Source organism: Apostichopus japonicus, chromosome 22 (genome assembly GCF_037975245.1).
Source record: "Apostichopus japonicus isolate 1M-3 chromosome 22, ASM3797524v1, whole genome shotgun sequence".
Lineage (NCBI taxonomy): Eukaryota > Metazoa > Echinodermata > Holothuroidea > Aspidochirotida > Stichopodidae > Apostichopus > Apostichopus japonicus.
The window spans coordinates 12,832,077-12,854,195 of NC_092582.1; the positions used below are offsets into that span (position 1 = coordinate 12,832,077).

General features: G+C 38.8%; 3 protein-coding genes across 6 annotated transcripts in view; 2 read left to right on the forward strand and 1 right to left on the reverse strand.

Annotated features, from left to right (window-relative positions):
• Nucleotides 1-1,473, forward strand: part of LOC139963522 (uncharacterized) — a 64,738-nt gene extending 63,265 nt beyond the window's left edge. The window contains exon 65 of the mRNA XM_071964358.1: nt 470-1,473. The gene's annotated coding sequence lies outside the window, so the exon portion shown is untranslated. The remainder of the gene's footprint in view (nt 1-469) is intronic.
• Nucleotides 409-9,795, reverse strand: LOC139963523 (flavin-containing monooxygenase 5-like). The gene is made up of 3 exons (XM_071964359.1): nt 9,570-9,795; nt 3,391-4,059; nt 409-3,129 (listed from the first exon to the last, which is right to left on the reverse strand). The coding sequence occupies exons 2-3, from the start codon at nt 4,012-4,014 to the stop codon at nt 2,173-2,175; spliced, it is 1,581 nt and encodes a 526-aa protein (XP_071820460.1). The 5' UTR covers nt 4,015-4,059; nt 9,570-9,795; the 3' UTR covers nt 409-2,172.
• A 1,853-nt stretch (nt 9,796-11,648) lies between these two features.
• Nucleotides 11,649-21,781, forward strand: LOC139963524 (flavin-containing monooxygenase 5-like). 4 transcript variants are annotated; one of them, XM_071964363.1, is made up of 3 exons: nt 11,649-11,774; nt 17,630-18,298; nt 18,786-21,781. In XM_071964363.1, exons 2-3 carry the CDS (start codon nt 17,675-17,677, stop codon nt 19,740-19,742), a joined length of 1,581 nt encoding a protein of 526 aa, XP_071820464.1. In that variant the 5' UTR covers nt 11,649-11,774; nt 17,630-17,674; the 3' UTR covers nt 19,743-21,781. The 4 variants fall into 4 exon arrangements, with proteins under 4 accessions (XP_071820464.1, XP_071820461.1, XP_071820463.1 ...); XM_071964360.1 differs by lacking the exon at nt 11,649-11,774 and adding an exon at nt 12,497-12,652; XM_071964362.1 differs by lacking the exon at nt 11,649-11,774 and adding an exon at nt 12,512-12,590.
• Nucleotides 21,782-22,119: the final 338 nt, after the last annotated feature.

Here is a 22,119-nt window from a genome sequence, read left to right on the forward strand (position 1 = left end):
ATTTCAAGAAGAATCATGGAAGATTTTAATTTAGAAAATAGGCCAGCATGATATCACACACTTAACCTACTCTGGTCCAGATTTTGTAAGAATCAAAGGGGTTTATCTAGTTATGATCATGAGTAAGATTTAATCGACCCAGGTTGGGACATGCAAGATATGTCGTCAATATGGGGATTTCAACTAACAATGTAGAATAAGTGTGAGTGTTACACTGCCTGCTGCAACTACGATAACCCACTGAATCTTGTGTGAATTTCGGTAATTACTGTTCCAAGTACCGAATACTCTTCACTTAAAGCCCTTCTTAAGCCTCACATCAATTAAATCAGGAAAATTGGAAGTTTAAAATATGGAAACATGTTTGAGTAATATTCATACCCCAAAAAAAAAAAAATGTCCGAACAATTTTTCTGCATAGAGTTAAAACCAGCGAGTTTTATTTGGCATTTCTTTGTTTTCTCAACAGTTTACGAAGAACGTGAAGATTTCAGATGAATTCGTATAACGCACTAGATGTCCGCCGATTCCTGAAATTCTTCGTCGTATACATTTCTTAATCAGTATATTACAAAACGTTAATAATTTAAAACTTATCACCTTTTTTTTTTTTTGTAGCTTAGTTTCATATAACATGTATATCAATCGTTTGAGGGTTTTTAGTTTCCAAAGTCGTAAGTTTTTCTGGAAGGGGAACTAGAGCTTGGAATGTTTATAAAGTTTTCAGAATTTCCTAGAAAATAAGAGACAAGTTTGTTTAATACCTTACAGAGTTTCATTCCCATATACCTATGCCACAATTTGCATGTAACGATTTCCGCCAGTTTATTTACCATGTAAATATTCATCCGGCTTGGTGTTTGGCGACTTCACAGTCGTCATGGTAATATCATAAATTGCATCGGATTTTGACGAATCACATTTCTACACATTCTTTGAATATTTTGATCTTCATAACCCATTAAAACTGTATTCAGGGGGGGTGTCATTTTACAGCGGTCTGGAGAAATTGTTTCTGTAAATATCTTTGCTGCTTGAAGAAAGAGATGAAAAAGGCATTTATCGTGCCGTTAAAATAAAAAATTAAAGCATCATGTAGCTGTCTTTCAAATGAAAATGAAAAGTTTTTTTACGAGCAGTCATATTACGCTTCAGATGGAGTTGTCACTCAGGCACAGGCATGAAAAAGGAAAATCGTCAGCAGGGCTGAATCAATATCATTCAGTCGAAAATATCTTGGCAGACGACCCAACAGTGGCTGCACTGTGTGAACCGAAGATTACATCCTATGCAGCCAGGCTGCATAATGCTGCAGCTCTCTCCAAATTCCAAGAAAAATTGACATACCAAACGGATGGATAGTTGTAATAATCATAATGATAAGTTAACTGATGAAATGAAAATAATTGATTGTGTCATTATTGTAACAAGATGCATTGGGAGCAAGAAAAAAAACAAATCTTTATATCAAAACTCTTTCATTGTTCGTGTCTTTTTAATTTTTTTTTTCGGGGGGGGGTCTTTCGTTTGTCTCTCTTTCCCTGCAGCTTTTTTTTCTGTGATTTTGTTTGGCCAAGGGCTACAAATTAGATAATCATTGTGTCTTTATTGAGGTCATGGTGACGATCCTAACGAGATATACCTGTTAGTCATTCCAAATGATAAAAAAAATCACAAGCGCAGTAGAATCGATCAAACCAGCAGATATCAAAAGTATAGACTATATTTTTAACCTCGACTGAAACTCACTCTCCCAGCTCCTTAGCAGTTTTTCTTAGACCAAATTAAGAAATAACAAAATTAAAATGTAGAACGTTCATATGCGTTCTTACCTCGTTTCAATCTTCACTGAAAGAACAGACACAGTTATTACTTTTATCACGGTACAAAGTCTGTCTTTTAAATTTATTCTTTATAAGACCAACATAGCTTTATTGTGTACAAATTTGTATCATCAATATTTACTGTCAAGTCAACTTTGATAGATAAGTAGTATTTACAACATGTACAAAGATTTTTTAGGAGTTTTGATCAGAACCACATTTTGTTTTTTTCCAGGAGTGCTGGGAAAAGAAGAACAAACAAAAAATTATTTGTTAGCAATGACGTTGACCTTTATGGTCGTGTGTTATAAAGGGGTCTTAATCCAGTTCAACTTATTTTTTCAATGTCTTAACTACACATTAAGACAATAACCACTAACCCAATCAACCCAAGTAGGAGTATCTTCATGTCTACTACACTAGCGGGTTTCTTTACCGCTTCTCGCGTGCGCATCGGCATTTCAACTCTGTCCCAGACGGTTTCTATGGCCTCTCGCGCCCCTTCCCATGCCCCGGGGCCCTCTAGCCGATACTGGTACGGTAGATACACACCAAAGACATTTGTATACCAGAACTTCGGATCTTGGAAGAACATTTTCCAGAAGTTTGGCTTAACTCCAATCTCGTCTGCGACCTCATCCATATACGAAATGTAATCCTCCTGTATTGTATGTCGTTGAGACTGTACGTATCTTTTCTGGAGGGCAGCTTGCTTCCGCCGTATGGCTTTCCACATGAAATCTTTTGGAGGTAACTTGACCTTCCCGTTGAACACACGTGTCGCCCAACGACACTGAAGTTCAACGACAGGGTTGGCGGCGCCCCATGGCTGTAAGAGACCAATCACAGCCAGTGTTGGTTGTTCCATTTCGGGGTAGAACATGTGTTTGTAGAGGGAGATTTTGTTGTCTTCTATCTTCGCGAATTTTTCATATAAGAACGGGAATGCGATGTCGTAGCCTGTTGCCAGGACAACTAAATCGATGTTGTCCTCGAATGTGCCGTCGTCAAACTCTATACCGGTCTCTGTAAACCGTTTGATATTCGGTTTAATAGTAACCGCTCCGCTGGTTATACGGATTGGTAATTCGTCATTGACGGTCGGATGTGCAGACAATGCCCGATGAGCTGGCTTTAATCCAAACACCGTGTGGTCGATATCTTGTTCGCAAGAACTCTCGACAAGTCTGTTTCTTAGCCAGAGTGGGAACGAAGTAGTCACTCGATTCCTTTTCAAATCTCGCGGTATCCCTTGATTGGCCAGACGGGACAGCAACCAGGTACCTCTTCGAGTACTCAAGAATAGCTGCAAGACAAACACAAACAAGTAAACATCTCGATGCCGAGGATCGTTTTCATTATATCGAGTTTTCATTATCAGTTTTCATTATATCGAGAATAAATATTTTTGGTTCTTTTGTATACTACTTTGTATTACCCCCCTCTCCCTTGTTCCACGGGAAGAACCCCCAACCCCCCTCCTCCCTCCCTTGTTCTCCATCCATATTGGCGTCCATGAAGACAATACATTAGAAATAGTCTGGAAAGATCAAACCGTAATAAATACCTTTTTCGCAAATCTTCCCAACTCCACAGCAGAATCTACACCAGAGTTTCCGATGCCGACGACCACGATACGTTTATTCTCGTGTCCAAACGGCTTTCGATAGTAATGAGTGTGAAGGACCTCCCCCTTGAACTTATCAATGCCAGGAAACTGTGGTATGTTCGGTTTAGCATGATGGCCGGTACAAATCAAAACAAAATCGAAGATTTCTTCTTTGGTGCCGCCTGTTTTCTCGTCTTTAATGGTCACCCTCCATCGGCCTGTACTCAGGAAATCGTCTGTTCTCTTAACCGCAGTTATGGAGGTTTCGAATATGATGTACTTGAGCAAGTCGAATTTCTTCACGTACATAGACAGATACTCATTGACGCGTGAGTTGTGCATAAAGTTCGGAAACTCCTTTGGACAAGGAAAGTCACTGTAGGACATAACTTCTTTGGAAGTGTTGATCACGGTGGACTTAAAGACGCAACCCAACTCCGATGTGGCGACATCTTCCCGGTAGTTCCACAGACCGCCAGTTTCACTTGTTTTCTCAAAGCATACCGGTTGAAGCCCTTCTTCCACACAACTTTTGATGGCTGCCATGCCACTGCAACCGGCACCGATAATAGCCACGCGCATCTTGTTGAACCGTGGATTGTCGGTGATTCAAAAACTCAACAGATACTATGGATGTAGAAATGAAAGAAATGACAGATGTATCTTTTGGTTGCTAAAACATTCGCTAGAAATAAACGGGTTTCTTGCACTGTCTTTACTGGTGCCGACTCAAATCCCAGGGAAAATTGGAACGTGATTTTCAGAATTTGTAGAAAGAAAAAAGAGAGAGTGGGAAGAGGAGGTAGCCGGAATGAAACGACGAAAGAAAGATTCCCTAAATTACAGGATCAATGCTAATATTTGCGGCAGCATCGTTACCTGAACAGAAAACATTAAAACGAAATCATTATCAAATTGAAGACTATCACTGAAGGTTCATTCAAATTGTATCAGGAATAAACTACAGTTTACAATGTCAGTTATAGGCTTCCGTATCTACATGGTTTATCGTGGCGTTCTTTCCACTGATATCTTTGGCTTATCTGATATCTCTTGATTGTTTTGTAAGATGTTTATTATCAGTAGCAATCAATGTTCTATCATTCTTTTCCATATTTACACTCATGGATTAATATTAGGCAAATTGTCATCATCGGTAGTTAAAAATATAACTTAAAGGAGCCGTAAAACCGAAACATTTATCATGAGCCGGTACAAACGTTGTGGCCAAATCCCCTAAACAACAAACAATAAGATATCATTCCATACCGAAAGTATGATGACCTTTAGTGGCCGATTGAGGCCTGAGCAAGTCCAAATATGACATTTTCGAATCATTTCATGAAAATTTCAATGTGTTTCTTCATCTACTGCATTGTTAAGTTGTCATGGTAAACATAGCTTTCTTTTAATACTGATACACTGAAAATGTTCAGTATTTGCCTCAAACGTTGGCATTGTTTTCGTTTAGTTTTTATGTTTACCTGGGAAGTGAACTTATTAGGTTTCTCCTCCTTATAAGGAGGAGAAACCTAATATAGTGTTACTATGATATCACACAACATTATAATTATATTACATTACTATATAACATATTAGGAGTGTTAGCTCAGTGGTTAACGCCGGTGCCTTCCAATCATAAGGTCCCCGGTTCGAGTCACTCCAAGATATATGTCGTCCAGTCACAGAGTTGTTGACAATTGTTGACAATTCATGGACGTTAAATATGAATGTAAGAGACTGACTTCGGTCAGCTTGCGGCTTTGATAAGCCAATGAGGCTTCTTCGCGAGTTCCTGCTTGCAGGAGGATGTAAAATACATACATACTTACATACATATAATATATGGGCAGTACTCTTATACGCAACTTTTCAAACTCCTCCCAAATAAGGCTTGCAACTTGGTTTTTCTTAAAACTTTTCCAGACATTATTCAGGTCAAGAATATTCGTTTTCTATGCAAAACAGAGATTCTGGCTGTTGGGACTTTTCCTTTAACTTTCTAGCTTTTTTACCTATTCTGTTTATCTATGATAGATTAGCTATTGTTATTGTCCTAAAGTAGATAGAGGTTTTCTATAGATAAGCTTAGATCAGGGCGATTAGAAGTTAACAAACTGGTACTTCGTACTTTGATATAGGCAATTATCATACGACTAAAGGTAAACAAAAGGCGGAAAAGTTGATAGGGATATTCTTTTAATTCTTTTATTATGTGTTTATTCTTTTTTTGGCAGTGTGCAAGTTAAAAGCGATTCCCCAAACAAAGTAGTTATTATAGCCTATCGTATATAGATAACGATATTCCAGCATTTAACCTACACTGCGTATTTTATTTTGACCTTTAGTTTAACTTTGTACTTTTTGATACTAATTTATGGCAATGCACATTAAATAAGGTATCTGATTACTAGACGTATTGCACGTAGGCTGCTAGTTTTATAGTTGGTTGCTACAGTATATCTAAATTATAATGCAAGACCACCTACAAGGAGGAAAAAATTTTAAATTTGAGATGACATGATTCAAATGCTCCAAATTAAACACTTTGTCATTTCTTTGATGCACTGTTAGAAAAAAACGTAAATAAAAGGAGAAATTTTGACGTCATGTTACTGTAATACGCCGTTTGTATAAGATAACAATTTTTAAGTCTAAATTAACAGAAAACGTTATTTAAGCATTTGCATTCATTGTTAGCGTTCATTGCCCGTTCTTTAATAAACAAGAGAACGTTATAAACGTAAAAGTACCGCAATACCGTAAATTAACATTCGCCATTCGTTGTAGAAAAATGCACTTCTAACTGCATGACGTTAATTAAGAATAAACAGACTAATGGTTGGTATAATGACTTAGCACCCATTATTTTACCTTTGTGTAAATGCACAATTATATACTTTATTATCATTTGGTATCATTCACCACGCATTGGGACACTATCAATTTGCATATTCATTGTAGAGTTTTTACCCAAAATTGGTGGGTTATATTCACGTTAGGTGATTGAGGTGCCAACGTATGCACAAAGTGTGCGTAATTGATCATGTTGTTGGAAATAATGTATTTGATATGAATGCATGTGATTATTGCGTAAAAACAGAACTGGGGGAGCCTGTCAGGACTGGGGAGCCTGTCAGGACTGGGGGAGCCTGTCAGGACTGGGGAGCCTGTCAGGACTGAGGGGGCCTGTCAGGATTGGGGGAGCCTGTCAGAACTGGGGGAGCCTGTCAGGACTCGGGGAGCCTGTCAGGACTGAGGGAGCCTGTCAGGACTGGGGGAGCCTGTCAGGACTGGGGAGCCTGTCAAGATTGAGGGAGCCTGTCAGGACTGGGGGAGCCTGTCAGGACTTGGGAAGCCTGTTAGGACTGGGGGAGCCTGTCAGGACTTGGGAAGCCTGTTAGGACTGGGGGAGCCTGTCAGGACTGGGGGAGCCTCTCAGGACTCGGGGAGCCTGTCAGGACTGGGGGAGCCTGTCAGGACTGAGGGAGCCTGTCAGGATTGGGGGAGCCTGTCAGGACTGAAGAAGCCTGTCAGGACTGGGGGAGCCTCTCATGACTTGGGGAGCCTGTTAGGACTGGGGGAGCCTGTCAGGATTCGGGGAGCCTGTCAGGACTGGGGAGCCTGTCAGGACTGGGGAGCCTGTCAGGACTGGGGAGCCTGTCAGGACTGAGGGAGCCTGTCAGGATTGGGGGAGCCTGTCAGAACTGGGGGAGCCTGTCAGGACTGGGGAGCCTGTCAGTAAAGTCAGCTTCCCAGCTTCTCTTTTCCATTATTTCGTAAACGCTTCCATTTGGGAAATAATTTGCTCGACTTTATTTTTACTACATTTGTTTAAAATTACTAGTCTGTTTATAATTGTTTGCTAACCTGCAGGAGCCGTGCGATCAGACTTGTCACCCCCTCTCCCGAAACACAGATATTTTAATCTTATAAAAAGCTATAAATCTCTTCAATTAAAGAGTCACAGATCCATCACTTGCATTGAATACTAGCCCGAGAAGGGAATTGTGGTTTTTATCTTTAATTTTCTCAAACGGGAAGATTTTCGATTAAAAACATCATGAACAACTGGCCGACAAACCTCAAAAATTCACTCACATTCGTCAACGTTACTGACGGAAATTCATTTCATAGGGGAGAGGGTGGTAGTCGGGGTGGGGTGGGTAATAATTCCTACGCCATCATGGTGACGTCCTTGTTGAATTGTTAGTCGACCATGTTATTAAGTGGACTACTATAAAAACGCACGTTTACAAGTTAAGGAAATTGTAAAAGCTTTAAAACTCGGACGGAGTATTCATGTCGCAATCCTGTAAGTCAGTCTCGGCACAATGCCAATATGCTGAGATGTTGGTAACGACCGAAATGACCATGACGGGTTAAGGAGGGAGCGGAGATATCGGTATATGTATAAGGTGATGAATCAACACGGTTTATTTATTTCTGCAGATAGTGAGGTCAGGGTTGGGAAGTAACACGGGTTCTATATATATATGAGCGTATAACTCTTTAACTCTCTGATGAGGTATATGTAGAATAATACCATGCACTATGCTCGGATTCATTAAAACAATTAGATAAGCAAACATGTCCAACACATTATTCTATTAATGACAGTATGTATTTCAACTCACCTGTTATTTTGCGTATTCGTCGTATAACATCGTCTTACATACTTTGTTGTACGGTGGCACGGAAGGGACAGGTCAACGAACAGATATCATTATTTTTCATTTGTTTTCGTAATGCACTAACACGCTAAGTCTCCATCTCGTCTGTACCTTCAGAACTACCATATTATAACTCTATACGTATGTATGTATTTTAGATCCTCCTGCAAGCAGGAACTCGCGAAGAAGCCATCATTGGCTTATCAAAGCCGCAAGCTGGCCGAAATCAGTCTCTTAGATTCATATTTAACGTCCATGATTCATGAATTGTCAATTTTCAACAACTCTGTAACTGGACGACATACATTAATCTTGGAGTGACTCGAACCGGGGACCTTATTATTGGAAGGCACCGGCGTTAACCACTGAGCTAATTCTCCTATAATACTCATACATAACACTCCTATATATCTAGTTTAAGCGATATTATTTCGGAGGGGGGGGGGGGGGGTAAAACAAAATGGAAGTGGATGGCTAACTATTACATGCTGACTCAGTAATCCGGAATTCAAATTCTTTCTCGATCTAAGATGAAGACTTTTTCGCTGTTCGATTGGTACGTTCCCTCCCTCTGCCAATACATGTATACAGTTTGGTACTTGAGAAGATGGCATGGCCAGAGGGGAGGTATGCATGCAACGTACGTTAATAATTCCCCATTGTGACGTAGGTATATTAAACATTATATAAATTCGCCAAACAGGGACTTGTAATGTTGAATGAGTTATGGACTCAGCGCGAGCGTGCTATCGCCTGCGATATGAAAAGGTAACATATATGTTGCAAAAGGTCCACTATACAGACACAGGATGGTATTTCTTGTTGGGATTTGACCTGTTTTGATTTGATCTGTTATTAACTGGGTTGCTGCTTCAGACACTGGTTGAAGCTCAGGGGAAGAACCTTAGAATCAAAAGCAACTTCATATATATCTAAATTGTTGTCTAATTATAACGATTTTGAAGCACATAAATACATGTCTGATAGAGAGAGAAATTACATTTAGTGTTGTGTATACACTATTAAGTGACTGATAGACGGTGTACATGTCTCCCATGATTAATGCTAAGTAAGGGACATGTGTCTTATGTAACTAATATTATTAATGACATGTACGTGGACAGCCGTTGCAGCAATAACATTGTTAAATAAGTGTATTGCAAGGTACGATGAGTTCCGTGAATAGAAATTGGCTTCTTGTGCAGATACAGGCAGTAAATGTAACACTTCACTTAAAATGAATCAAGAAAGTCTGAAATGAGCTGGAATAGTTAGTAGCCGTCTTGTCTGACAACATATAAAACAACAAAAAAGTAACAACAACCCACCAACACCCAGAACACACCCCAACACACACACCAACATGTAAACACAAACAACAGCACCAAGAACTTATCATAGCAAAGACTTGTCGAAAAATGCTTTAGAAAAATTACATATATTTGAAAATATTTCAAAACTCACCGACAATTGATGTTTTGAAAAGGAAGCCAAGATGACTCGAAGAAGTTGAATATTCTAATTTCTTTGACACGTCTAGATGCTGACTACAATGGAGACACTAGTCGCACTCATTGCATTTAAGGCTTTTAGTGATTATGCAAAGGTCGTTTAAAAGTTCAGTTGTGACATTTGGTCAGGTCATTGCCAAAGACTACGGAACCTTCCCCTGTGTACAGATCTATACCGTAGTGTCAAAAGTCACTTCTCCGCTTAAATTGTTTGTTTTGGATTCGATATCTTCGTGTTTTCACGGACTCCTTTGTTACGTTTTGTAAACACTTCACCGAATTATGTTCACACGAGTTCATTGCTATCATGAGATAAACGGTAGAAAACACACAGAACTCAATCTGAGTTTATTTGTGTAGAGTAAGCCTGTAACGGTGTCTTTGATGGGATACAAAATCAGTTTAATGAGCTAACAAGTTTTCATCTGATATGTCATAACTTCAATGTAATAAGTGATTCCGCCATTATGCCTACTACCACCGAATAGATATATTAACTTAATAAATATAAAACACACCAGAAAAATTCCACTTCACGACCGGTTTCGTCCTTTTGGGACTCATCGGGGGGTGTTACTAAAACGAATGACAATTGCGTTACACATAACGAATGACAATATGTTGTACACACTAAAAAATTGTGTTGACTAAAACGAATGACAGTAATGACAGCACAGACATTTGCTTCAACCGGATATCACAGTTCAGACTTCGTGGGTATCTAGATCTAGTAAAGTACGGACAAGATAAAAACGCACCTTATAGTAAGCGAAATTGTAAGTCTGATTTTAAAAAGTAAATTTAACGTCATTTTTCCGATATTATTGTTAGAAACTAACAATACTATAATCTTGAAACGGCTTCAGTTATCTTTCTATATAAATCTACAGAGGTAAAAAGCACAGCACTCAAGCGCATTCTCACACAAAAACTTTCCCTGTGGTTTCTATCCGTAAATTACACCAAAACCCTGCAACCACGTAACATGCGATTTTCCTCAAATCATTTTTGCGCAGAAAACTAATAACCGCATTTACTCCACTCGGTTAATCATTCTATCTCTTCTCAACACTGTCCTTCGTTGTCATTCGTTGTCATTCGCTGTCATTCGCTGTCATTCGCTGTCATTCGCAAATGATAATTAACCCTGTACAAAGTCAATTGTCATTCGGTCATTCGCTGTCATTCGTTTTAGTTTGTCCCCTCATCGGGCGACGGTAGGAACCGAACACCATACCTTCGGGTCACAGACCGAAGTCCCCACCACTCGACCACAATGATTCTATTGGTTATGAATGCGTTATTTAATGGCCAGTTTCAAAGTGCACCACGGTAATACTTTTTAAGAAAAAATAATATGGGCACGAAAACCAAGCACCCAAAATGACTGATCCACTCTCAACCACAGTCCCCTTACAGCGAGACAGTGACTGTGTGATCAACCTCATTAGGTGTGTATCGCGATTGCCCTATAGAAAAGGGTCAGACAGTACATAAGATCTCAGCCAAAAAGGCGGGCAATTTTCGAACAGTTAAAAGGGCACTAACGCATTTTTCACGAAGCGATAGAATACACGTACAGAAATCTACAGAAAACATAACGATTCACGACATTGTGATGACAAGCGTATGAATATATCCCAGTGATTTCATTCAGTTGTTTATGTTTTTACTGGCGCACATATCGCGTTAGGATCATTATTTAAGCTCTGTTTGAGACAGACATGAGAGCACATTTAGCACTTTGGTTGAAGGGGCATGGCAGTTGCTATCTTTGGTAACGGATAATTATTTTAAGGACATTATACAGCATGTAGTAGGAACCTGATATCCGCCACTCAGATGCTCCCCGAAGTTATCCTTATACTTGCTTATTCCAAGGATATTAGAGGTCGCTCTTCTTGTTTGCATACCGTACTTTTCATCAAGTACATGATGATACAATAAATTCATATTTTATGAATATTACGAATAGGTTATTGTTTACTTTGTCTTATCGCAATTGTAAAGCTCCTATAAAATTGGAGCCAAGATGATAATTTGAAGATGGCGCAGATTGACCCAATAAACCCGAGAATATAAAAATGACAAACCCTCTCAACTCCCATCAACTGTACTGGTGTTTTTTCTTCAGAAGTTAACATGGTTTGTATAATCTGTAAGTCTTATCCATTCCCAATAGTTTAAATGTGTCAAGAAATCAAAATTCTAGTTGTATTATTCCTCTATAATCTATTCGATATTAAATATGAAATAGCTGTTACCAAAAGAAAAACCCCAACGCAATAGACTGCTTAGATTGCTAGTCGGGTTTTATTCACACAACGTGAATACAAAATGGACGTATAGGACGAATGAGATGTTTTGAGCATAATGGGTGGAAATTATTGATCAACTGTCGACCAATGTATCCCTGTAATAATTTACTTGTTACGTTGTCTATATAGGCCTATTAGTATATTTTTTTTCTACTTTTAGTTGGTATCTTATCACTATGTTGCTCATCTTGTGTTTTAATTGATTTTGTTGTAAGTGATTATCACTCTCTAATTGTGTTTATTTATTTCATTTAGTTTTTACTTTACCTTGTTTTGTTCTACGTAAAGCTTTTTGAGATTAATGGTTTCAGTGGTAGTAGGCATAATGGAAAAATCAATTATGATATTGAAGTTATGACAGTATCATATGAAAACTTGTTAACGCATTAAATCGATATTGTAAACTCTCAAAGCCACCCTTGTATGCTTACACTATGCAAGCAAACTCTAAAACAATATAGCATATATAGACGTGACTTTGACACTTTGCGGTGGATCTGTACACAAAGGGGAGGTTATATAATCTTTGGTTATGACCTTACCAAATGTCAAAACCCACTGAACATTTAAAAGAACTTTGCATAATCCCTAGAAGCCTAAAATACAATGTGTGCGATTATTGTCGTCTTATATAGTTAGCATCAAGACGTGCCAAGGTAATTCAAATTTTCAACTTCTGCAAGTCACTTAGGCCGCCTTTTCCAAACATCAATCGTCGGTGAGTTTTGAAATATTTTCAAATAAATGTAATTTTCTATAGCATTTTCTCGACAAATCTTTGCTATGACAATTTGTTCCTGTTGGTGTTCTTATTGCTTTTGTTTGTGTGTACGTGTTTGTTTGTGTGCGTGCGTGCGTGTATGTTTGGGTGGTTCTTGTTTTTTTTTTCTGTTGTCAGACAAGATGGCGACTGACTATTCCAGATCATTTCAGACTTTCTTGATTCATTTTAAATGAAGTTTACACTTTCTAGCTGTTCTGCACAAATATTCAATTTCTATTCGCGAAACTCACCGTGCCTTGGAATGCACGTATTTTCACTGGCATTGTTATTTTTAAAGGACGTAAAAGAAACAGTGCTTCGTAAGTTTTTGGCTGCCTAAAGCAAGGTCGGCTTTCCTCATGTCATCAATAATATTATTTATGTAAGACACATGTCCCTTAATTAGCACGGAGGTACAGTGATGGGAGACATGTACACCGTCTATCAGTCACTTAATAGTGTATACACAACACTAAACGTAATTTCTCTCTATCAGACATGTATTTATGTGCTTCATATCTTAGACAACAAATATACATATATGAAGTTGCTTCTGATTCTATGGTTCCTCCCCTGGGACTCAACCTGTGTCTGCAGCAGCAACCCAGTTAATAACAGATAAATCCCAACCAGAAATACCATCCTGTGTCTGTATAGTGGACCTTTTGAAACATATGTTACCTTTTCATATCGCAGGCGATAGCACGCTCGCGTTGAATCCATGACTCATTGAACATTACAAGTCCCTGTTTGGAGAATTTATATAATGTTTAATATACCTACGTCACAATGGGGAATTATTAATGTACGTTGCATGCATACCTCCCCTCTGGCCATTCCATCTTCTCAAGTTCCAAACTGTACATGTATTGGCAGAGGGAGGGAACGTAACAGATCGAACAGCGAGAAAAGTCTTTATCTTAGATCGAAGAAGAACCTGAATGTGCATTACTGAGTCAGCATGTAATAGTTAGCCATCCACTCCGACTTTGCTTACCCCCCTCCGAAAGAATATCACTTAAACTAGATATATAGCTATAATACGGTAGTTCTGAAGGGACAGGCCAGTCGCAGACTTAGCGTGTCAGGGTATAACTTACGACAACAACTCAAAAATTATGATATTTGTACGATTGGCAAGTTACGACAATGTTACATCTTGGTGTAAATTATCAAATTGCAGAGTTACTGCGTTGCAGGTGGCTTATCGAACTCGAAAGACAATCAGATCATTGACGAGTTATCAAGTTATGTGCGAAACAGCAAATCGACAATTTGGTTGAACTATCGTGAAAGATGTAGGTCTTCTAACTCGACAAAAATAAACAATTTGTTTGTCGTGGTATACGAATACGCTCAGTCTACAACTCGCCTGTCCGTTCCGTACCACCGCACTACAAAGTCTGTAAGACGAATGTTATACAACGAATACGCAAAATAACAGGTCAGTTGAAATACGTATTGTCATTAATAGAAAATGTGTTGGGAAATGTTTGCTAATTAGGTTGTTTTAATTCCCGAGCTTCAGAAATTTGAAGAGTTTGGTATGATGATATAGATATAGAACCCGTGTTACTTCCAATAGTCCTGACCTCACTATTTTCAGAAAAATAACTACACTGTGTTGATTTCATCTCCCTATGCCTGGACCCATACCTCCGCTCCCTCCTTAACTTTACAGTTATGGTCATTTCGGTTCGTTAGTGATGACAGAATAGTCGAATTGTGCATTGTCTTAAAAGGGGTTACGACATGCAAACAAATTTCCTTAACTTGAAAACGTGCGCGATTAGGAATCCACTTAATACTTACATGGTCGACTAAAGACTCAACAGTGACGTCACCATGATGGTGTAGAAGTTAGTACCCACCACCCCACTATACACCCTCTCCACTATGAAATGAATTTCCGTCGGCAAACTTCACCTATGTGGGTATCAATTCTTGCTGTTTGTCGGCCAAATCATGACGTTTTATCAAAACTCTTCCCATTTGAGAACATTAAAACTGTCATCGGTGCGACGATCTATCCTGGCTATCAGATACATTCATGATTGCCAAGTTTATTTGGATCTATAAATCTTAGATCTAGGCTCTAGAAGTTGTTTATCCTATCTGAAATAATTTTTTTGGTATTGTCCATTGTAATGGTTGATTCACAATTTTCTATACGTAAAATCTATTCATTGTTATTTAAACCTGTTCGTATTCATAATTTGTGAGCTCGGCAGCAATCTCGTGCTGTCCTGCATGGTAAATATTCCCAGATGTGGAACTCTTCACATTACAGTACCGCACAATGGTTAGTTTAAATTGTTTTGTATACGTGGCCGAGATGTCTATCACTCGGCATTATTCGAGAGAGGGTGCACAGCCTTTGTACAGATAGGCCGACCATGCATGTCGTTAAGACACAATTTATCTTTGCCACACCTTATCAGAGTGCTTAACTGAGCCGAAATTTGTAAAGAGTCCAAAGAGGTACGTTAATTTATTTTATGGTATAGATGTAAGTTTACCCCGGACCTATTCTTCCTGTCCAAATGTAAAATGTATATCCCTCAACTACAGTGATAGTAAATATTCTTTTTGGTAAGAACTTAGTGACAGTTTAGATGGGACTAGATATCATTGAATGGGCTAGCCTTACTACTATAGATGATATATTCACTTGTTATTGTATATGTATTCGATGCACTTTGTAGTTGTTTGTATAATTATTATTTGTATTTGTAGTTTTCACGAAGGTAAACAAAGAAAACCAGACGAATAAATAAAGAGCAACCTTCCGTAGAAGACTCGGTCCTAATTTTTGACGGCTACAGTTACATCCATATAGTTTTAACATAACTCTCGTCAGTGGCTTAAACAGTTATCCTAAATTGGAAGTAGGTAGAAATATGAAAGCGTACGCCCCTTACTCTCCTCCATATTTTTAAAAATAATTGTCATCCATTGTCACTAAGTTTGTTCGGGATTTGGGAGGCCGCTATTGACAGAAACCAAGCCGATGCGAACACACACGTTCAGCCGGTTTATACAGATTAACTTTGTTATTCTGCCGATTCGAAGTAAGCTTTCCCATTCATATGGTACGGATTCTAAAGTCAGGCCGTTTGTTCAATTGTTTGCTCTTCTTGCCTGGTTATCATGGTCATTTTTGGAGAACTTGTGTTTGCTAGCAGGTTGTATGGGTGTATGTATGTGTTATTCTAATCCTACATAAACAAAACTGTTAGCAAACTGCTTTTCCACAAAAGAGCCTGTGTGTAAGAGTATGTGTAAAAGTAAGAGGGCCTGACGTTTCGATCCTAACAGAATTTTCTTCGGAGGCTGAATGACAAGTAACAGTAATAGAAGGGACAAATACATACACAGAGCACAGACAGGTTAATGAGCAGGGTGAACACAAAAGAGAAGATGTATAAGAGAATAAGTAGACAACGGATGGAGATTCTAATCCTGTGAGATGAGCACTCTATCATCGTTAATTTAAAGCGCCCATTGGTATATAACTTATGAACTTCTAATTGCCCTGATCTAAGGTGATATATAAAACCTCTATCTACTTTATGACAATTATAATAGCAAATCTATCAAAGATAAATAGAAAAGTAAAAGAGCTGCCCAACAGCCAGGATCTCTGTTTTGCATAGAAAACGAATATTCTTGAACTGAATAATATCTGGAACTTTCTTTAGAGAAAAACCTTGCCTTATTTGGGAGATGCAATCGGGTTTTAAAAGTTGCGTAAGGGTATGCACATTTTGTATATGTTGTGTGATGTCGTAACACTTGGAGGAGAAACCTCATAATTTCATTTCCCATGCCGGTAAACTTTAACACTTAACGATAACAATGCCAACATTTGAGGCGATATTGAACATTGAACGTTTTCAGTATTTAAAGAAAGCTATGTTTTACCACGACAACTGAAACAATGCAGTACATGAAGTAACACATTGAAATTTCCTGAAATTACTCGAAAATGCTCAACTCCCAATCGATAACTAAGGTCATCATACCTTCGGTATGGAATGATTTCTGGCTGTAAGTTCTTGTAGTGCGCGTGCGCACTACAATATTGACATTATGGTCAAGTGAACGATACCTACAACACTGAACGTTTAAATTTAAAGTTTCATATAGTCCCTTTACATTTGCAGTTTCAGAGGCTAGCTGCGTAGCCAACTTACTCTGGGCCTGTCACGACGCTCACAAGCGCCCTCACGTTGTAGGTACCTACATGACTACACTGACTGGTGTATTATCCGCTCACAAATAACATCATGAACAACCGAATAGTTCTTCCTAATACTGCAAGCACTCCACGCGCACTGCAGTACTGCTTTCTTGCTGGTAAATGCAGTTTTATATGTTTGAGAGATTTGTTCACTACGTTTTTAGGCTGCTGATGATAAATGTTTCGGTTTTACGGCTCCTTTACAACTAACAACCGATGAGTATAATTTGTCTTAAATTAATCCATCATTTTAACAATGGAAAAGCCTAGTAGAACATTGATTGCTACTGATAATAAACATTTTACAAAACAATCAAGAGATGTCAGATAAGCCAAAGATATCATTGGAAAGAACGCCACGATAAACCATGCAGATACGGAAGCCTATAACTGACATCGTAAACTGTAGTTTATTCCTGATACAATTTGAATGAACCGTCATTGATAGTCTTCAATTTGATAATGATTTCGTTTTAATGTTATCTGTTCAGGTAACGATGCTGCCGCAAATATTAGCAATGATCCTGTAAATTAGGGAATCTTTCTTCCTTCGTTTCCTTCCGCTACCTCCTCTTCCCAATCTCTCTTTTCTTTCCATCAATTCTTTAAATCACGTGCCACTTCTCCCTAAGATTTGAGTCGGCACCAAAAGATACATTTGTCATTTGTTTTTATTTCTACATCCGTAGTATCTGTCGAGTTTGTGAATCACCGACAATCCACGGTTCAACAAGATGCGCGTGGCTATTATCGGTGCCGGTTGCAGTGGCATGGCAGCCATCAAAAGTTGTGTGGAAGAAGGGCTTCAACCGGTATGCTTTGAGAAAACAAGTGAAACTGGCGGTCTGTGGAACTACCGAGAAGATGTCGCCTCAGCGGAGTTGGGCTGCGTGTTTAAGTCCACCGTGATCAACACTTCCAAAGAAGTTATGTCCTACAGTGACTTTCCTTGTCCAAAGGAGTTTCCGAACTACATGCACAACTCACGCGTCCATGAGTATTTGTCTATGTACGTGAAGAAATTCGACTTGCTCAAGTACATCATATTCGAAACCTCTATAACCGCGGTTAAGAGAACAGACGATTTTCTCAGTACAGGCCGATGGAGGGTGACCATTAAAGACGAGAAAACAGGCAGTACCAAAGAAGAAATATTCGATTTTGTTTTGATTTGTACCGGCCATCATGCTAAACCGAACATACCACAGTTTCCTGGCATTGATAAGTTCAAGGGGGAGGTCCTTCACACTCATTACTATCGAAAGCCGTTTGGACACGAGAATAAACGTATCGTGGTCGTCGGCATCGGAAACTCTGGTGTAGATTCTGCTGTGGAGTTGGGAAGATTTGCGAAAAAGGTATTTATTACGGTTTGATCTTCCGAGACTATTTCTGATGTATTGTCTTCATGGACGCTCACATGGATGGAGGACAAGGGAGGGAGGGGGAGGGCGGTGGGTACTTCCCGTAGAAAATCAAGTAGTATAAAAAGAACCAAAAAACTTATTCTCTATCTAATGGAATGATGGTGAATTATCCCCGACATCGATATTCTTATAACTGGTTCAAGTTGGACATTTAAAACGACAATGCTTTCGTTATATATATTGTAACGAGTATATTCTTGACGGTTATTATCAAAAACGGATATTTTGCTAGCCCAACCCTGGATATTTTCCTTATTGGGATGTCCATGATCGTCTTGAGTCCCCACCCCTCCCCTTCCCTTTCCCACAAATATACACAAATAGAGTATAGGTACTGTAATATAGCATGTTATGATTAGGTTTTTATATCAAATTTGTTACAGACTTTTCCTTTCGGTCATTTGTTTTTATCTTGCAGCTATTCTTGAGTACTCGAAGAGGTACCTGGTTGCTGTACCGTCTGGTGGGTCAAGGGATACCGCGAGATTTGAACAGGAATCGAGTGATTTCTTCGTTCCCACTCTGGCTAAGAAACAGACTTATAGAGAATTCTTGCGATAAAGTAATCGATCACACGGTGTTTGGGTTAAAGCCAGCTCATCGGGCATTGTCTGCACATCCGACCATCAATGACGAATTACCAATCCGTATAACCAGCGGAGCGGTTACAATGAAACCGAATATAAAACGGTTTACAGAGACCGGTATAGAGTTTGACGACGGCACATTCGAGGACAACATCGATTTAGTTGTCCTGGCAACAGGCTACGACATCGCATTCCCGTTCTTATATGAATCATTCGCGAAGATAGAAGACAACAAAATCTCCCTCTACAAACACATGTTCTACCCCGAAATGGAACAACCAACACTGGCTGTGCTTGGTCTCTTACAGCCCTGGGGCGCCCTCAACCCTGTCGTTGAACTCCAGTGTCGTTGGGCGACACGTGTATTCAACGGGAAGGTCAAGTTACCTCCAAAAGATTTCATGTGGAAAGCCATACGGCGGAAGCAAGCTGCCCTCCAGAAAAGATACGTACAGTCTCAACGACATACAATACAGGAGGATTACATTTCGTATATGGATGAGGTCGCAGACGAGATTGGAGTTAAACCAAACTTCTGGAAAATGTTCTTCCAAGATCCGAAATTCTGGTATACGAATGTCTTTGGTGTGCATCTACCGTACCAGTATCGGCTAGAGGGCCCCGGGGCATGGGAAGGGGCGCGAGAGGCCATAGAAACCGTCTGGGACAGAGTTGAAATGCCGATGCGCACGCGAGAAGCGGTAAAGAAACCCGATAGTGTGGTAGACATGAAGATACTCTTTCTTGGGCTGATTGGGTTAGTGGTCATTGTCTTAATGTGTAGTTAAGACAATGAATCCTTTATAACACACGATCATAAAGGTAAACGTCATTGTTAACAGGTTAAGTTCAAACAAATAATTATTTGATTGTTTTTTTCCCCCCAGCACTCCTAGAAACAATCCCGTGGTTCTGATCAAAACTCCTAAATATCTTTGTAGTTGTAAGTACTACTTATCTATCAAGGTTGACTTGCCAGTAAATATTGAAATATTGATGATACTAATTTGTATACAATAAAGCTCTATGGTCTACACCATTATGAAGCCTGGCTGCATAGGATTTTATATTTTATACTGCGAAGTTTCACACAGTAGGCACTGCTGTTCTGCCAAACTGTTCTCTATCATTTGTACACAATAAAGTTCTTGTTGAGAGTTGACTGAGTTGGCTTCGAACGCTCGAATGTTTTATTATAATAATTCTATCTTCAAATAAATTACAGCTTTCTTTAATTGAATTACTAATTTAATCTCTTAATCAATTGAAGACATATTTGTAAATTCAAAGGCGTCCAAAAAAAAGAAAAAATAAGAAATACAAATGTTTCGCCTTACAGTCTGGATTCTTGGAAGAAAAAAAAATTACTTTAATATAATGATCCATATATTCTCACAACGCCGTTGTCACGTGGTAACTCTAATTTGCATATGACTTCGTCAAAGTCAAGTTTCATCACGATTCTATGTCTTTTTCTCTTTCCTTTCTCTTCCTGCTTATTCCCACCCCCCCATCCCCACTCCCTCTTCTTAACTTCCCAGAGGAACCCCCCCCCCAAAAAAAGTCATTTTGATGGAGCATGTTACAAAACCATTTTGTCACCAATATAGGCCTAATGTGCATATTGTCCTTAGGGAATGTACTTCGATATATGCAGTAAAACTAATTTGCCTTGGGGGAGGGGGGGGGGGCGGGAGGCAAGATTGTTTTCTGTCACGCCTTCCCAAGATTACACATAACGTAAGCATTTGATATTCGTCACCCCGTGGGTGTATTCCTGGGTAGAAATAGCGAGCAAGTAGATAAGAAAACACGAAATTGTTTACTAAATTTCAAGGTTGTCTTTCCGTCATTAATTGATATGAATAAAGCTAAAAGCACATTACGTTTTCCGCTTCTTCGTTGTAAATTGTCAATTAGAGATGTATTGCTTCCCGTAGGCCGATGTACATTATCCAAATGTGATACTGGTGTATATATATATACCGTTTTCAAGTATATAAACGTCTTTTGGCTTTTGCCTGCAACGATCTTCTGATATTGCAAAATCGAGACTGGGATCATAATGGACTCTCCAAAGCTAAAGTGTATTATGCATTCCTATTTGGATAATTCTTAATTACCGGTCATTTTGCTACAAAAAAAAGAAACAACAACACAACAAATAAAATACATATAAGTCAGATCGGTATCGTATATAGAAAAGTACCAAAAAAAAAAGTTTCATTACGTTTGAATGTACAGCTTAGAATACCATTCAATATATGAGTTTTCTTATTATTTTAAGGTTCATAAAATATGATTTATAGCATCTTAATATGTGTAACTAATATAAATTAATATTGGCCTCATGTATTTTTCATAAACTCTTCATGTAGGTTTGTTTCACCTGTCAATATCATGGAGAGTTCCTTTCACCATAATCCTCACATACAATGTTAGGAGATGTTTGAATACATTATACTGAAGAATTGTTTTGACAACCAACTCCTAGTTCCATTAAAAGTAAAAGTGCACGGTGCGCAGGGGTCATCACGGTTAATCGGTAAACAAACGGTTCGATCGTCTCTGCCTGCACAAATGACTTCACGTGGATCTAAACATTGTGGCAAAATTTGCCAGTCTAAATGGTAAAAACTATTATCATGTTGTTTTCGATCTTCTCTGTACAAAGGTGAACTAAATTTTAAGTAGCGAACAATAGGTTGATTGTTCTCTTAATGAGTTACACGCCCGTATTTTCTCACTCTCTCAGAAATAGATTTACAGTTGTGTTAAGCGATCTTTTGTTTACACGAATAGGAGAGCGACATTAGTTTCTGTTTAGTATTTATGGGGGGGGGGGCGGCAGTGGACAAGGAGAAACGAATACACCTACTTTACTTCAATACTACCCGTGTCGAAATAGAAATGATAATTATCTATAATATATATATGCTGTCTTTATTTTTATTTTTTTTTGGGGGGGTGGGGGTCGTCTTAAAAGTGTGTTAGGCTACCTATGGTACAGACAAGTATAGCCTATAATTAGACCTACATAACATTGGGAAGACATCTACCCAACGTTTGTTATCAAGCCATGGGAATTCAATAGCCCTACCGTCAGTATTGAAATCATATGTATGGGTTACATATTCAATGTAGCCTATACCATTACCCTAACGT

What these genes read in the sequence shown, in the direction of transcription:
- LOC139963523 (XM_071964359.1), bottom strand. Translation starts at nt 4,014, where the DNA reads ATGCGCGTGGCTATTATCGGTGCCGGTTGCAGTGGCATGGCAGCCATC. An exon ending in TGGGAAGATTTGCGAAAAAG is followed by an intron (nt 3,130 to 3,390) that starts GTATTTATTACG and finishes TTTGTCTTGCAG; the next exon opens with CTATTCTTGAGTACTCGAAG.
- LOC139963524 (XM_071964363.1), top strand. Translation starts at nt 17,675, where the DNA reads ATGCGCGTGGCTATTATCGGTGCCGGTTGCAGTGGCATGGCAGCCATC. An exon ending in TGGGAAGATTTGCGAAAAAG is followed by an intron (nt 18,299 to 18,785) that starts GTATTTATTACG and finishes TTTATCTTGCAG; the next exon opens with CTATTCTTGAGTACTCGAAG.